This window comes from Bufo gargarizans, chromosome 1 (assembly GCF_014858855.1).
Source record: "Bufo gargarizans isolate SCDJY-AF-19 chromosome 1, ASM1485885v1, whole genome shotgun sequence".
NCBI classification, from domain to species: Eukaryota; Metazoa; Chordata; class Amphibia; order Anura; family Bufonidae; genus Bufo; species Bufo gargarizans.
In genome coordinates this window covers 36,587,046-36,603,927 of record NC_058080.1, presented here as the reverse complement: position 1 = coordinate 36,603,927, position 16,882 = coordinate 36,587,046, and the positions used below count along the sequence as shown (strand labels likewise).

General features: G+C 44.8%; 1 protein-coding gene across 1 annotated transcript; it reads left to right on the top strand.

The window, feature by feature from the left end:
* Positions 1 to 690: 690 nt before the first annotated feature.
* LOC122938912 lies at positions 691 to 12,297 on the top strand. The gene is made up of 3 exons (XM_044294787.1): positions 691 to 1,778; positions 4,043 to 4,175; positions 10,691 to 12,297. The coding sequence occupies exons 1-3, from the start codon at positions 720 to 722 to the stop codon at positions 11,305 to 11,307; spliced, it is 1,809 nt and encodes a 602-aa protein (XP_044150722.1). The 5' UTR covers positions 691 to 719; the 3' UTR covers positions 11,308 to 12,297.
* The last annotated feature ends 4,585 nt before the right edge of the window (positions 12,298 to 16,882 follow it).

The following is a 16,882-nucleotide window of genomic DNA, read 5'->3' as shown; positions in this document are numbered from 1 at the left end:
GTCAGTGGAGGAGACACATTTACATGCAGCGATCTCCTCCACAGTACAGGGAGCAGTGATCACTAATACCATTGCTCGCCCCCATACAGAAGCGTTCCTTCCTAACAATCTCCTGCTCGTCAGTGGAGGAGACACATTTATATGCAGCGATCTCCTCTACAGTATAGGGAGCAGTGCCGTTGTTCGTCCCCATACAGATTCCTTGTTTCCCGACACATGTTTATACGGCACAGCGATTTAGGTGCCTGCACAGATGATTAAATTACCTGACTGACGAGCGTTTCGCTCATTGATCGGGTAATCAGTGGCGCCTTTACACCGCCAGAAAATCTGGAACGAACATTCCTGTGAGCGCGATTATCGGATTCCTGCCTCTTGTAGCGGGCTCTTTAGCCAGTTTCCCTTTACACCAGTTTTGATAAATCTCCCCCAGTGACTGAAGCCTGCATGGTGTCCACAACCCTCCCCCTACAACATGCAGTAGATAAGTCCTGATGTCCGTGTCCTCACCCACCCCCCACATGGACATTCCCCAGAGCACAATGTAAGCAGTCCTGCTGCTGTGTCTGTCAGTGTGCAGCATGAGGTTGCAGCCCCAGAGAAGACACTGCTCCACCAGTCAGAAGAGAGGGAGGAGAATGGCTCAGCTTCCTGATATGACTCTTTCCGGACCTGACATAGAAGATTACACGTGAACAGAGCAGAGGACGGCAGCAGCAATGGCTTCTTCTCAGAGTAAAGAACTTGTGGAAATTAGAAGCTTTGGTACACCTCTTGGATATTTCAAGGAAAAGGAATTCTTATCAGTAGAAGATATCTACCACAGCCTTCCGGAGAGAAGCATCAATAAGGCTGGAGTAACTATGAGAAGCAATATTCTGCAAACCCGCTCGGATGCATTCCTTCATCTTCCAGTAGAGTTCTCCATCAGTGGTCTTCAGCACTGCACCACCATGGACTCCACCAGGAAGATTCTGGAGTCACAATCCTTTATAGGAAGAGAACACGAAAGAGAAGAACTCAAAGACCTCTTCTTCTGGTCTGTGAATGTTCCTTCCACTGATATAGAGAAGGCTCAAGAAGAAGCTTACACTCATGTCCAAGAACACATTCCACCACAAGAGGCAAAAAAATACAAAGAAGAAATAACTAAACAATTTGCCAACTCTCCGGCATTTAATCAAGCTTCTCGGTATGGAAACTTCCGCTTCTCCTACCAGTTCTCTGACCTCCTTTCTCTATATGAGGCTCAATTTTGTGAAGGTAAAAAGCCACAGCTCAGCATTCTGGGCACAGATGTCTACAAGCAGGAGATTGCTCATTATGTGGTCGTCCACTGTCCTGATAGCACCCGATTTAAAGACCACCCAAGGGTTCCCAGGCTCCAAACCAGATGTGAACCTCTACCAAATGTCTTCTTAGTGGATGACACCTTGTATTGGAGACCTGAATCCACTTCTAATGCTCTGAAAGTGAGAACTAAGGATGGTCACATTACAGCCTGCAACCAACCAGAACCTTGTAAATCATTTGAGAACTCAGGACACTGCTTCCATTACGATCGATGTGCCTGGAACCACCTGGTGATTGCTTTCCATATTCCTCAGGGGGATGCATTAAAAATCCCCGTAGAAAATCTCATTAAACACCTATCCGCCTGTTCAGCTCTAGATCCTTTTATGAAAGAAAATTCAAGAATGAAAAGAGGTGAAGCTGAAAAACAATTCAAGGACTTTCAGCAGCAGTATCTGGGAAGAAGCCAAGAACTCCGACCAAAAGTAGGGGCCACATGTTATCCATGTTATATGTCTAATCCATGGTTATCTAGCAAGTGTACTGTCCATCCTCTAGTGGTCAGTGGTATATTATATGTCTAGTCCATGGTTATCTAGCGGTGTACTGTCCATCCTCTAGTGGTCAGTGGTACATTATATGTCCAGTCCATGGTTATCTACTGGTGTACTGTCCATCCTCTAGTGGTCAGTGGTATATTATATGTCCAGTCCATGGTTATCTAGCAGTGTACTGTCCATCGTCTAGTGGTCAGTGGTATATTATATGTCCTGTCCATGGTTATCTAACGGTGTACTGTCCATCCTCTAGTGGTCAGTGGTGTATTATATGTCCAGTCCATGGTTATCTAGCGGTGTACTGTCCATCCTCTAGTGCTCAGTGGTGTATTATATGTCCAGTCCATGGTTATCTAGCCGTGTACTGTCCATCCTCTAGTGGTCAGTGGTATATTATATGTCCAGTCCATGGTCATCTAGCAGTGTACTGTCCATCCTGTAGTTGTCAGTGGTATATTATATGTCCAGTCCATGGTTATCTAACGGTGTACTGTCCATCCTCTAGTGGTCAGTGGTGTATTATATGTCCAGTCCATGGTTATCTAGCGGTGTACTGTCCATCCTCTAGTGGTCAGTGGTATATTATATGTCCAGTCCATGGTTATCTAGCCGTGTACTGTCCATCCTCTAGAGGTCAGTGGTATATTATATGTCCAGTCCATGGTTATCTAGCGGTGTACTGTCCATCCTCTAGTGGTCAGTGGTATATTATATGTCCAGTCCATGGTTATCTAGCGGTGTACTGTCCATCTTCTAGTGGTCAGTGGTATATTATATGTCCAGTCCATGGTTATCTAGCGGTGTACTGTCCATCCTCTAGTGGTCAGTGGTATATTATATGTCCTGTCCATGGTTATCTAACGGTGTACTGTCCATCCTCTAGTGGTCAGTGGTGTATTGTATGTCCAGTCCATGGTTATCTAGCGGTGTACTGTCCATCCTCTAGTGGTCAGTTGTATATTATATGTCCTGTCCATGGTTTTCTAAAGGTGTACTGTCCATCCTCTAGTGGTCAGTGGTATATTCTATGTCCAGTCCATGGTTATCTAGCGGTGTACTGTCCATCCTTTAGTGGTCAGTGGTATATTATATGTCCAGTCCATGGTTATCTAGTGGTGTACTGTCCATCCTCTAGTGGTCAGTGGTATATTATAGGTCCAGTCCATGGTTATCTAGCGGTGTACTGTCCATCCTCTAGTGCTCAGTGGTGTATTATATGTCCAGTCCATGGTTATCTAGCGGTGTACTGTCCATCCTCTAGTGGTCAGTGGTGTATTTTATGTCCAGTCCATGGTTATCTAGCGGTGTACTGTCCATCCTCTAGTGGTCAGTGGTATATTATATGTCCAGTCCATGGTTATCTAGCGGTATACTGTCCACCCTCTAGTGGTCAGTGGTATATTATATGTCCAGTCCATGGTTATCTAGCGGTGTACTGTCTATCCTCTAATGGTCAGTGTTATATTATATGTCCAGTCCATGGTTATCTAGCGGTGTACTGTCCATCCTCTAGTGGTCAGTGGTATATTATATGTCCAGTCCATGGTTATCTAGCGGTGTACTGTCCATCCTCTAGTGGTCAGTGGTATTATATGTCCAGTCCATGGTTATCTAGCGGTGTACTGTCTATCCTCTAATGGTCAGTGGTATATTATATGTCCAGTCCATGGTTATCTAGCGGTGTACTGTCCATCCTCTAGTGGTCAGTGGTATATTATATGTCCTGTCCATGGTTATCTAACGGTGTACTGTCCATCGTCTAGTGGTCAGTGGTGTATTATATGTCCAGTCCATGGTTATCTAGCTATGTACTGTCCGTCCTCTAGTGGTCAGTGGTATATTATATGTCCAGTCCATGGTTATCTAGCAGTGTACTGTCCGTCCTCTAGTGGTCAGTGGTATCTTATATGTCCAGTCCATGGTTATCTAGCGGTGTACTGTCCATCCTCTAGTGGTCAGTGGAACATTATATGTCCAGTCCATGGTTATCTAGTGGTGTTCTGTCCGTCCTCTAGTGGTCAGTGGTATATTTTATGTCCAGTCCATGGTTATCTAGCGGTGTACTTTCCATCCACTAGTGGACTGCTCAGAACATTATCTGGTGGCCTCACATGTGAATGAACCATATGCTTGTATGTTACATGTGGATCATGTGTGTGATGTTATAGATTCTCTACTGTATTTTTCTTTAGGTAAATTACAGTCATGGAGACCAGTTTGGCAAACATTCTGACCGGACGCCTCATACTGAGACAAATATACATTTAGAGGGAAAAAAACGAAGAAGAGAAGCTGAATCTAATGAAAAGCTGCATGACTGCAGAGGTAGGTGTAAAAACATAAAAGGGAAAAAGAAACTGGTGATTAGAGATGTCCCGAACTATTCGCCGGTGAACAGTTCCCTGCGAACATAGCTTGTTCGCGTTCACCGCAGCGGGCGAACATATGCAATGTTCGGTCCGCCGCCTATTCGTCATCATTGAGTAAACTTTGACCCTGTACCTCACAGTCAGCAGACACATTCCAGCCAATCAGCAGCAGACCCTCCCTCCCAGACCCTCCCACCTCCAGGACAGCATCCATTTTAGATTCATTCGGAAGCTGCATTCACAGTGAGAGGAGGGACAGTGCTGCTGCTGCTGATCTAATAGGGAAATCGATAGCTAGGCCAGTGTATTCAGTGTCCACTGCAGTCCTAAAAGACTCATCTGATCTCTGCTGTAAGTACAGCACCCCAAAAAGCCCTTTTTAGGGCTAGTACATCAGTCTGCTTTATTTTTTATTTTTTTCTGTGTAATCTAATTGCAGTTGCCTGCCAGCATGTGTATCAGGCTCACAGCGTATACTGTGCCCACTTGCCCAGTGCCACCACTCATATTTGGTGTCACAGTAGATTACATAAAAAAATAAATAATAATAATAATAATAGCAGTCAGTTGCCTGCACGCGTGTGTGTTTCAGGCCCTGCAAGTGCAGAGTCTCACCAGCGCAACTCATATCTGGTGTCACAGTAGATTATATAAAAAAAAAATAAAAATTTGACTGTGAAATAATAGCAGTCAGTTGCCTGCACGCGTATGTGTGTCAGGCCTACAGCGTCTACTCTACCAACTTCTGCCAGTGCCACTCATATCTGGTGGCACAGTACCTTGCACGCATGGTACAACTAAACTAATTTAAAAAAATGACAGGCAGAGGCAGGCCACCCCGCAGGGGCCGTCGTGGTCGTGGTGCTGTGATTCCCTTTGGCCCTAGAATAATGCCCAGTGTTCAGAGGCCACGTACCCTGAACTCGAAAAGTTCTGAGGACATAGTTGACTGGCTAACACAGGACACCCAATCTTCTACAGCTTCCGCTCGGAACCTTGACGCACCATCCTCCTCCAGCTCAGCTTCGGGCACCTCTCAAGTTACCACTCGCCCGCCTGCCGCCACCACCACCACCACCACTAGCACCACAGCCACTTCACTTGATCTGTCAGAGGAGTTATTTACACATCAGTTGGAAGAAATGAGTGATGCGCAACCATTATTGCCAGAGGATGTAGATAACAGGGATATGTCTCAGTCAGGCAGCATTACACACATGGACATACAGTGTGATGATGATGATGATATTGTACCCGCTGCTGCTTCCTTTGCTGAGGTGTCAGATACAAGTGAAGCGGTTGATGGTGACGATGTGTCCGTGGATGTCACGTGGCTGCCCGCTCGAAGAGAAGAAGAAGAGGGGGAAAGTTCAGAAGGGGAGACAGAGAGAAGGAGGAGACGAGTTGGAAGCAGGGGGAGGTCGTCGCAAGGAGCTAGTGGCACAGTCAGACAGCATGTATCGGCACCCGGGGTCAGCCAGACAGCACGCCAATCAACGCATGCTGTTGCCACCACCAGAATGCCGTCATTGCAAAGCTCAGCAGTGTGGCATTTTTTTTGTGTGTCTGCCTCTGATAACAGCGATGCCATTTGCAACCTGTGCCAAAAGAAACTGAGTCGTGGGAAGTCCAACACCCACCTAGGTACAACTGCTTTGCGAAGGCACATGATCTCACATCACAAACGCCTATGGGATCAACACATGAGTACAAGCAGCACACAAGCTCAAAGCCACCATCCTCCTCCTGGTCCAGCATCTTCAGCCACGTCAACCACTGCTGTCAACCTTGCCCCCTCTCAACCACCCGCCACTCCGCCTCTCACCTTCAGCAGTTCCATCTCATCTGCCCACAGTCAGGTGTCTGTAAAGGACATGTTTGAGCGTAAGAAGCCAATGTCACAGAGTCACCCCCTTGCTCGGCGTCTGACAGCTGGCTTGTCTGAACTCTTAGCCCGCCAGCTCTTACCATACAAGCTGGTGGAGTCTGAGGCCTTCAAAAAAATTGTAGCTATTGGGACACCGCAGTGGAAGGTACCCGGCCGAAATTTCTTTTCACAAAAGACAATCCCCAACCTGTACTCTATTGTGCAAAAGGAAGTCATGGAATGTCTGGCACACAGTGTTGGGGCAAGGGTCCATCTGACCACTGATACCTGGTCTGCAAAGCACGGTCAGGGCAGGTATATCACTTACACTGCGCATTGGGTAAACCTGCTGACGGCTGCCAAGCATGGAATGCGTGGCTCTGCAGAGGAGTTGGTGAAACCACCACGACTTGCAGGCAGGCCTGCTGCCACCTCCTCTACTGCTCCTACTCCATCCGAATCGCTAACCTCCTCGGCTGAGTCCTCTTCTGCTGCTGCGCCTTGCTCCACATCAACGGCACCCCCCCAGCTCCCCAGGGGCTATTCCACATCCCGGAATCGGCAGTGTCACGCCGTCTTGGGGTTGACTTGCCTGAAAGCAGAGAGTCAGACCGAACCAGCACTCCTGTCCGCCCTGAACGCACAGGTGGATCAGTGGCTGACTCCGCACCAACTGGAGATCGGCAAAGTGGTGTGTGACAACGGAAGCAATTTGTTGGCTGCATTGAATTTGGGCAAGTTGACACATGTGCCGTGCATGGCACATGTGTGTAATCTGATCGTACAACGCTTTGTGCATAAGTACCCAGGCTTACAGGATGTCCTCAAGCAGGCCAGGAAGGTGTTCAGGCGTTCCTACACGGCCATGGCGCACTTTTCAGATATTCAGCGGCGAAACAACATGCCAGTGAGGCGCTTGATTTGCGACAGCCCGACACGTTGGAATTCAACACTCCTAATTTTTGACCGCCTGCTCCAACAAGAAAAAGCCGTCAACGAGTATTTGTATGACCGGGGTGCTAGGACAGCCTCTGCGGAGCTGGGAATTTTTTGCCACGTTACTGGACATGCGCAATGCCTGTAGGCTCATGCGTCCTTTTGAGGAGGTGACAAACCTAGTCATTCGCACCGAAAGCACCATCAGCGACATCATCCCATTTGTTTTCTTCCTGGAGCGTGCCCTGCGAAGAGTGCTGGATCAGGCCGTAGATGAGCGTGAAGAGGAAGAGTTGTGGTCACCATCATCACAACCAGAAACAGCCTTGTCATCATCGCTTGCTGGACCTGCGGCAACGCTGGAAGAGGAGTCTGAGGAAGAGGAATCAGAGGAGGAATGTGGCTTTGAGGAGGAGGAAGACCAAGCACAGCAGGCATCCCAGGGTGCTCGTTGTCACCTATCTGGTACCCATGGTGCTGTACGTGGCTAGGGGGAAGAACAGACCTTCAGTGAGATCAGTGAGGACGAGGAATGGGACATGAGGAGCTCGGCATCCAACCTTGTGCAAATGGGGTCTTTCATGCTGTCGTGCCTGTTCAGGGACCCTCGTATAAAAAGGCTGAAGGAGAACGACCTGTACTGGGTGGCCACGCTACTAGACCACCGGTATAAGCAAAAAAATGCCTGAAATGTTACCGAATTACCGGAAGTCGGAAAGGATGCAGCAGTTCCAAAATAAATTTATAAGTATGCCTTACACAGTGTATAAGGGTGATGTCACAGCACAACGGGAATCTAACAGGGGAAGAGGTGAAAGTAATCCTCCTCCTGTGGCTGTAAAAACAAAACAAAAAAGAAGGCACATACCTGTGTCAATTCCCCTTCGTGATCGTTACCTTGTTGTGGTGAAGGGGCTTGCGTATCACAATGAAGCGACCACCTCTATGAGTGTGTTGGCAATGGCAATGTTGGCACATCCCAGATAATAAGGTCGTTGCTTCATTGTGAACAGACCAAAAGCGATCGGCTGGATAATTTTGCATAGAAAAAACATTAATTTTCTTTGTGATCATCTAAGGTGATCATTAAAGCCTACTAGGCCAACAATGGGCCCACACTGCAGAATCATTGTTTTCTGGGTCACTTAACTGTCACTGAACTACCTCAGCACGACCATAGGCTTGGAAAAATCCCCATCGCCTGCAATCTCCCAAACGTGCGCACGAGTACAGTCATCACTACACCAAGATTGACGCATAGAGGTATAAAATTTATGTCATGAGTGTGTCAACTATTGACAACTCTTTGCGGTTGTCTAAAATCTATTCCATACACGTCTCCTGATAGGGGACGCAACAGGGATTAAACTGATAGGAATAGTACTACTTAACACACCTTATAATAATAATAATAATAATACTAGTGGACGTAACATGGATTAAACTGATAGGAATAGTACTACTTAACACACCACTCATATCTGGTGGCACAGTACATTGCACAGCGCGTGCGGCGTGCCCCTAATTGGAAGTAGGAGGACCGACCAAGCATCTTTTTCCATCTCCCGGTTCCTAAAATCTATTCCATACACCGGCCCCTGATAGGGGACAAAACAGAGATTAAACTGATAAGAACAGCCTCTGCGGAGCTGGGTATTTTTTGGCCGCGTTACTGAACGCTCATGCACAATGGCTGTAGGCTCATGCGTCCTTTTGCGGAGGTGACAAACCTGGTCAGTCAAACCCAAGGCAACATCATCGACCTCATCCCATATGCGTTTTTTCTGGAGCGTGCCCTGCGAAGAGAGCTGGATCAGGCCGTAGATGAGCATGAAGAGGAAGAGTTGTGGTCACCATCACCACCAGAAGCAGCCTTGTTGTTGTCGATTGCTGGACCTGCGGCAACGCAGAGAGAGGAGTCTGAAGAAGAGGAGTCAGAGGAGGAAGGTGGCTTTGAGGAGGTGGAAGACCAAACACAGCAGGCGTCCCAGGGGGCTTGTTGTCACCTTTCGGGGACCTTTGGTGTTGTACACGGCTGGGTTGAGGAAGAGACCTTCAATGACATCAGTGAGGACAAGGAACGGGACATGGCTAGCTTGGTATCCAAACTTGTGCAAATGGGGAGTTTGCAGTTGTGCAAATGGACTGTTTGCGGTTGTTTGTGGTGCGTTAAACGGGGAGGTTGGTCTGTCAGAGTTTGGTCTGTCACTGTGAAGCGGGCGTAACCCTTACACTACCTGATCGATACAACATCATACCTGATTGTATACACACACTGGATGTTTTAAAGCACATTATTCCAAACAATTTAGGAATGTTAGCTGATTTATACCCTTTATGGATTAAAATCCAACTCTGCGTCAACTACGTAATTTTCCATGGGAGTTTTGCCATGGATCCCCCTCCAGCATGCCACAGTCCAGGTGTTAGTCCCCTTGAAACAACTTTTCCATCACTATTGTGGCCAGAAAGAGTTCCTGTGGGTTTTAAAATTCGCCTGCCTATTGAAGTCTATGGCGGTTCGCCTGTTCGCAAACATTTGCAGAAATTCGCGTTCGCCGTCCGCGAACGGAAAATTTTATGTTCGCGACATCTCTACTGGTGATAACTGGAAAGGCAACGTAGACTGGACACCACTCAGGAACTTACCATATCGTACCAGACTTACCATAGAAGAAAACATTTATTGTAGAAGGAAGGTTTTTATCTTTTTTTATTAACATTTTGTACATATAGGAATTTTGTTTCAAAAAGTTTTCGACTTTTAATTTTTTTTTATAATTTACTTGCTGTATGATTGTTTGCCGATCAAGAATTCTGAACCTCTTTAAATCATGTAAAGCTAAAGTATGTGAATGTCTCTCCAAATCCCAGCAGACGTGATGGTCACACAGGAACAAGTAGAACAAGAACATTGTTGAGAAATGTTCCGATTGGTAAATCACGTTTGGTATTTTCTTGCTGAAAAGTCAGTCCCAGCCCAAAAAAAGTGAATAAAGGATAGTTATTTCTGTTTGCAATACTGTTACATTTTTGATTAATGGGATGTGATAACTAGATTTCCAGTTTCCTTAGTTCACCTGATGAACTGGGTTAGAGGCCACGGGCCAGGAAAGTCTAATACGTGGGAGGTCATTATGAACCTGGCTTGGTGATACCTGCCGTGTCCATTGCTGAGTTAAGTCTATAAATGCTGCAGAACATTAGCCCTTTTTTGGTTTTAGCATCTGAATTTGGGCACTTCACAAATTTACTCCATAGATCTGCTGATGACACTCTGATTTTTGGGTTGGATATTCAGTACAAGTCCTGCTATAATTCTAGAAGGTTACTCTGTGGCAAGAAACCTATAGTCATGGGCTGCACTACTTCTCCTGCCTGGATCTGTCTCACAGTATGTGATTTTTACATTAACCATTAAGTACGGCTTCACTTGTCTTGTTTCTGGAGCATGCTCGTTGACGTGTAAGAGAAAGGCCACACGCTCAGGTTTCCTGATGCACTTTTAGAAGCCAAGACCAAGAGTGAATTACAAAGGAGGAGATATTGTATCTGTCCTTTATACGTCTCTCCACTTCTGATTTTGGCTTCCAAAAGTTCATCAGGAAACTTGACCGTGTGGTCGTATCCTAAGTTGTTTTAACATAATATCCGCTTTTCTGTTGCAGCCCCCACCATGGAAAATGTAGAGAATACCACAAGTAAGATAAATAACTCCACGTTACAAAGTGAACAGTTCTTTCAGTCTATGTTGGACTGTCAAAAACAGCTGATAACGTCTATTGAAAATGTTGGAAAAAATCTATCAGAAGGTTTCCACAGTCTTTGCCAGGAACTAAGAAATGTGACCGGTGCAATTACTTCTTTCCAGATGGACATATCAAGACGAGAACATCGTCCTCCATCATCTATAGAAACAAAGGTTGGACGAAAGACATTCACCTCGAGTCCATCTTCATCATTGCGATCGGATGATCTTACAACCACTTCAAGGGTTGTGGTGGATGGTCCTGAAGTGTACAGTTCACAGGTTTATGGGGAGCAGAAGTCCTTATTGAACGAAGATAGTTTAGAGACTCAAATGGATGGTGGGAAACCTGAAGAAGGAGAAGAAGTCAGAGAGCAGCCGTCCGCACATGTCCGGGTGAAGCAGGAGAGGAACGGAGGCTCAGTAACTGGAAAGCATGCTGCTGAAAGAGGAGACCCTCATGAACTTGAAGAAAGTTCTGAACAATATGGTCCACCATTAAAGAAAAAAAATGTTGATTTTGGTTTACCTGAATGATTTCCGAAGAGAAGATGACTTTCAGTCCGTGACATCATTAGAACATCCAGATCCCAGAAACATCTTCGTATTTGATTGACGACATAAAGTGAAGTTTTGGCCGGGGACATCATGACTTCTCCTCTCCTGTCCTCACAGATACTTCCTGCCGTCCAGTAGATGAATGGATCACACGTTGCTCACGGCCCCTTGGATCTTCCCCCGGCTATTATTTTACACCGGTGCTGTGCATGCACATTTTGACAGAAATGTTTGCAACTAATCTATTCACGCAGTGGATTTGTGGCAGAATTTTTGTGTCTGAATTTAACTTCCAGTTATCTGAGGTTGCTTCATCAGAAATTAACTTTTCAAAATTAGAATTTCTCTGATTTGAAGACATATAGTGATACCTCATAAAATAATTACTACTTAACATTCCTCATATATCTATTTTATGTTTGAATCATGTCGGAAATGTTATTTTATTTTTTAGGATGTTAGAAGGGTTCACAAACCCTTAGCAAATTCAAAACTCAATATCTATTACCCTTATTCTGCAGTTTACAGAAACACCTCATATGTGATCGTAAACTGCTGTATGGGCACACAGCCGGGCGCAGAAGGGAAGGAGCGCATAGTTTTTGGAAGGCAGATTTAGTGCATTTTGTCAATGTTGCAGTACCTTGAAGTACCCCTACATTAGAAACCCCCAAAAGTGACCCCAATTTTGACACTACACCCCAAAGGAATTTTTCAAGCTGTGTAGTGAGCACTTTTACCCAACAGGTATTGCATAGAATTCAGAAACACTTAGCTGTAAAAAATGTATATCTTATCATATGTAACTTAACGAAATTCTGTGCTGGTGAGAAAGTGATAGTGGGTTACACCACCATCTAGTGGTGGTTTGTTGGTACTGCGTGGATTTGTCTATCCATTGATCTTATGTATGTTTTATATTGGATTTTTACTCATTTATAAATAAATGATTACATATATTTTGCATAATTGATTGCCCCTTTGTTCTCATTAATTGCATAAATTAAATTTAGAGTCTCAAGATAAAAGAAAAGGCGTTTTTATGTCCGCCTAGTGGATTTCCTGACTGATTTCCATATTTTATTGACTATTTATTTTTTATATAAAAGATATACCTTGACAACTATCTACAAAGTGTAACAAGACACAGTCATTAGGATGCTACCTTACATCTGAGGGCCCAGTATACTCTATTACTCTCCCAGAGTCATATTTTTTCATTCTTCAGTTCACATAGCCGTATGAGGGCTTGGTTCTTCTGGGACAAGATACTTCCTAATGGTACCAATTAATATCACATACAATGTAATGGGAAGCAGGAAAAAATCCAAATAGGATAAAGTTGTTAAAAAAAAAAAGGAAATTCTGTCACTTTATATGGATTTTGTTTTTACAGCGATCTGGGGTATTACATTGTTACTTCGCGAAGTCTCGTGAGACTTCGGGTAATAACTTCAGAAATTCATTTCTACGGTAAAAAACCTTTTACCAAACTCGGGTTCGGTTACAAGGTACCACTTCGATCTTTAATACGAAGCCGATTCGCTCATCCCTGGTGGCCGTACTTGGTTTTATAGCCCAGCCCTATTCACTTCTATGGGGCTGAGCTGCAAGTAAGTCATGTGACGGATGTAAGGTGACGTCACATGGCCAAAGAGGCTGTGGTGCTCACGGAGAAGGGGTTAACCTCTTCCCGACATGTGACATAATAGTACCTCACATGTCCAGTCTTCAAAGATGGAACGGAGCAGGCGCCATAGCAACCAGATGCCTGCCGTTTCATACAGCAGACTCCCGCAGCTAATGTCCGCGACTGGTGGTAATGCCGATCGTGGACATTTAACCTTTCGGATGCTCTGGTCAAACCTGACCACAGCATCTGAGCGCAGGAAAACTTTGAAGCATGCGCTTCTGGGTATTCTCCGGCTCCCCCATGGTGTGATCGGAGGAGCCAGGACGTGTATGTGGCAGAATGACAAGTGGCTGATGCATCTGGCAGCGCTCCACAGACACAAAGAAAGCCATCATAAGACATTGCGCACTGGAGTCTAGGAGAATAACGATCCAAAGATTGCTTGTTGTAGTTCTCTATGGGAAGTATAAAAAAAGTGTAAAAAAATATTCTTAAAAATAGAAAATAAAAAATAAAATCCCCCCTCTTTCCCCAAAATAAAAAAAAAATAAAAAAAATGCACATAATGGGTATCGTCGTGTGGGGAAACGCCCGTACTATCAAAATATAAAAATATTTATCCCATATGGAAAAAGGTGAAATAAAGAAAAGTGTCAAAATGGCCAATTCCACGTTTTTTGGCCGCTTCCACAAAAAAATCAACAAAAAGCGATCAGAAAGTCGTACACACCCCAGAATGGTATCAATGGAAAGTACAGTTCGCCTTGCAAAAAATGAGCCCTCACACAGCGCCACACACAACTGGCCAAAATTACAGGGGTCAGAAAATGGCGACGGAAAAAAAAGAGATTTTTTTTCAAGTTTTTTCTTTTTCAGTATCTAAACGCAAGGAAAATGATACATATGTGGTATCGTCAGATTCGTACTGACCTGGAGAAGGAAGAGCACAAGTCAGTTTTACTGCATAGTGAACGTTGTAATAAACACTCTATATGGCTACTTTCACACTGGCGTTTTTGTTTTCCGTTTGTGAGATCCGTTCAGGGCTCAGCGTCCAAAACGGATCAGTATCCGCTCAGAATGCATCAGTTCGCCTCCGTTCCGTCTCCATTCCGCTTGCAGCGCTTTGGTGTCCGTCTGACGAAACTTTTAGAACACAGTGATGCTGAGGCTGTTAGGCTTATATAAAGTGTATAGTGCCCCCTGGTGGTCGGGACGCACATGACTCTACGGGCACTGAAGACATGAAGAAAGCTGATGCCAATTCCATGATCACGCTGATGAGGGCCAGGAGACCCAAGCAGACCTGTCCAGAGACTGGACTCATAGCTGCCCAGCTTCTTCCAAAGCGAGGCCGGGACTGGAGGTCTTATGTCCCAGGAATCATTGCCCTCTCTGCTCCTGCCTTCCTCCATGCTCTCCACAAGAGGTGGCACTGAGGTGGCATACAGTTGTGTTCAAAATAATAGCAGTCAGACATCACTAACCTGATCAATCACTGTTTCTGGTGGAAATTATACGTCTACATGGCAAATAATTTACTAGCGGGTGTAGTAGAGTAACTCAGGATCAGTACAGGATAAGTAATGTATATACAGAGTGACTGCACCAGCAGAATAGTGAGTGCAGCTCTGGAGTATAATACAGGCTGTAACTCAGGATCAGTACAGGATAAGTAATGTATGTACACAGTGACTGCACCAACAGAATAGTGAGTACAGCTCTGGAGTATAATACAGGATGTAACTCAGGATCAGTACAGGATAAGTAATATATGTACACAGTGACTGCACCAGCAGAATAGTGAGTGCAGCTCTGGAGTATAATACAGGATGTAACTCAGGATCAGTACAGGATAAGTAATGTATGTACACAGTGACTGCACCAGCAGAATAGTGAGTGCAGCTCTGGAGTATAATACAGGATGTAACTCAGGATCAGTACAGGATAAGTAATGTATGTACACAGTGACTGCACCAGCAGAATAGTGAGTGCAGCTCTGGAGTATAATACAGGATGTAACTCAGGATCAGTACAGGATAAGTAATGTATGTACACAGTGACTGCACCAGCAGAATAGTGAGTGCAGCTCTGGAGTATAATACAGGCTGTAACTCAGGATCAGTACAGGATAAGTAATGTATGTACACAGTGACTGCACCAGCAGAATAGTGAGTGCAGCTCTGGGGTATAATACAGGATGTAACTCAGGATCAGTACAGGATAAGTAATGTATGTACACAGTGACTGCACCAGCAGAATAGTGAGTGCAGCTCTGGAGTATAATACAGGATGTAACTCAGGATCAGTACAGGATAAGTAATGTATGTACACAGTGACTCCACCAGCAGAATAGTGAGTGCAGCTCTGGGGTATAATACAGGATGTAACTCAGGATCAGTACAGGATAAGTAATGTATGTACACAGTGACTGCACCAGCAGAATAGTGAGTGCAGCTCTGGAGTATAATACAGGATGTAACTCAGGATCAGTACAGGATAAGTAATGTATGTACACAGTGACTGCACCAGCAGAATAGTAAGTGCAGCTCTGGAGTATAATACATGATGCTACTCAGGATCAGTGCAGGATAAGTAATGTATGTACACAGTGACTGCACCAGCAGAATAGTGAGTGCAGCTCTGGAGTATAATACAGGATGTAACTCAGGATCAGTACAGGATAAGTAATGTGTGTACACAGTGACTGCACCAGCAGAATAGTGAGTGCAGCTCTGGAGTATAATACAGGATGTAACTTAGAATCAGTACAGGATAAGTAATGTATGTACACAGTGACTGCACCAGCAGAATAGTGAGTGCAGCTCTGGAGTATAATACAGGATGTAACTCAGGATCAGTACAGGATAAGTAATTTATGTACACAGTGACTGCACCAGCAGAATAGTGAGTGCAGCTCTGGAGTATAATACAGGATGTAACTCAGGATCAGTACAGGATAAGTAATGTATGTACACAGTGACTGCACCAGCAGAATAGTGAGTGCAGCTCTGGAGTATAATACAGGATGTAACTCAGGATCAGTGCTAGATAAGTAATGTATGTACACAGTGACTGCACCAGCAGAATAGTGAGTGCAGCTCTGGAATATAATACAGGATGTAACTCAGGATCAGTACAGGATAAGTAATGTATGTACACAGTGACTGCACCAGCAGAATAGTGAGTGCAGCTCTGGAGTATAATACAAGATGTAACTCAGGATCAGTACAGGATAAGTAATGTATGTACACAGTGACTGCACCAGCAGAATAGTGAGTGCAGCTCTGGAGTATAATACAGGATGTAACTCAGGATCAGTACAGGATAAGTAATGTATGTACACAGTGACTGCACCAGCAGAATAGTGAGTGCAGCTCTGGAGTATAATACAGGATGTAACTGAGGATCAGTACAGGATAAGTAATGTATTTCCACAGTGACTACACCAGCAGAATAGTGAGTGCAGCTCTGGAGTATAACACAGAATGCAACTCAGGATCAGAACAGGATAAGTAATGTATGTACACAGTGACTGCACCAGCAGAATAGTGAGTGCAGCTCTGGAGTATAATACAGGATGTAACTCAGGATCAGTGCAGGATAAGTAATGTATGTACACAGTGACTGCACCAGCAGAATAGTGAGTGCAGCTCTGGAGTATAATACAGGCTGTAACTCAGGATCAGTACAGGATAAGTAATGTATGTACACAGTGACTGCACCAGCAGAATAGTGAGTGCAGCTCTGGGGTATAATACAGGATGTAACTCAGGATCAGTACAGGATAAGTAATGTATGTACACAGTGACTGCACCAGCAGAATAGTGAGTGCAGCTCTGGAGTATAATACAGGATGTAACTCAGGATCAGTACAGGATAAGTAATGTATGTACACAGTGACTCCACCAGCAGAATAGT

What these genes read in the sequence shown, in the direction of transcription:
- LOC122938912 (XM_044294787.1), top strand. Translation starts at nt 720, where the DNA reads ATGGCTTCTTCTCAGAGTAAAGAACTTGTGGAAATTAGAAGCTTTGGT. An exon ending in GCCAAGAACTCCGACCAAAA is followed by an intron (nt 1,779 to 4,042) that starts GTAGGGGCCACA and finishes ATTTTTCTTTAG; the next exon opens with GTAAATTACAGTCATGGAGA. An exon ending in AAAGCTGCATGACTGCAGAG is followed by an intron (nt 4,176 to 10,690) that starts GTAGGTGTAAAA and finishes TTTCTGTTGCAG; the next exon opens with CCCCCACCATGGAAAATGTA.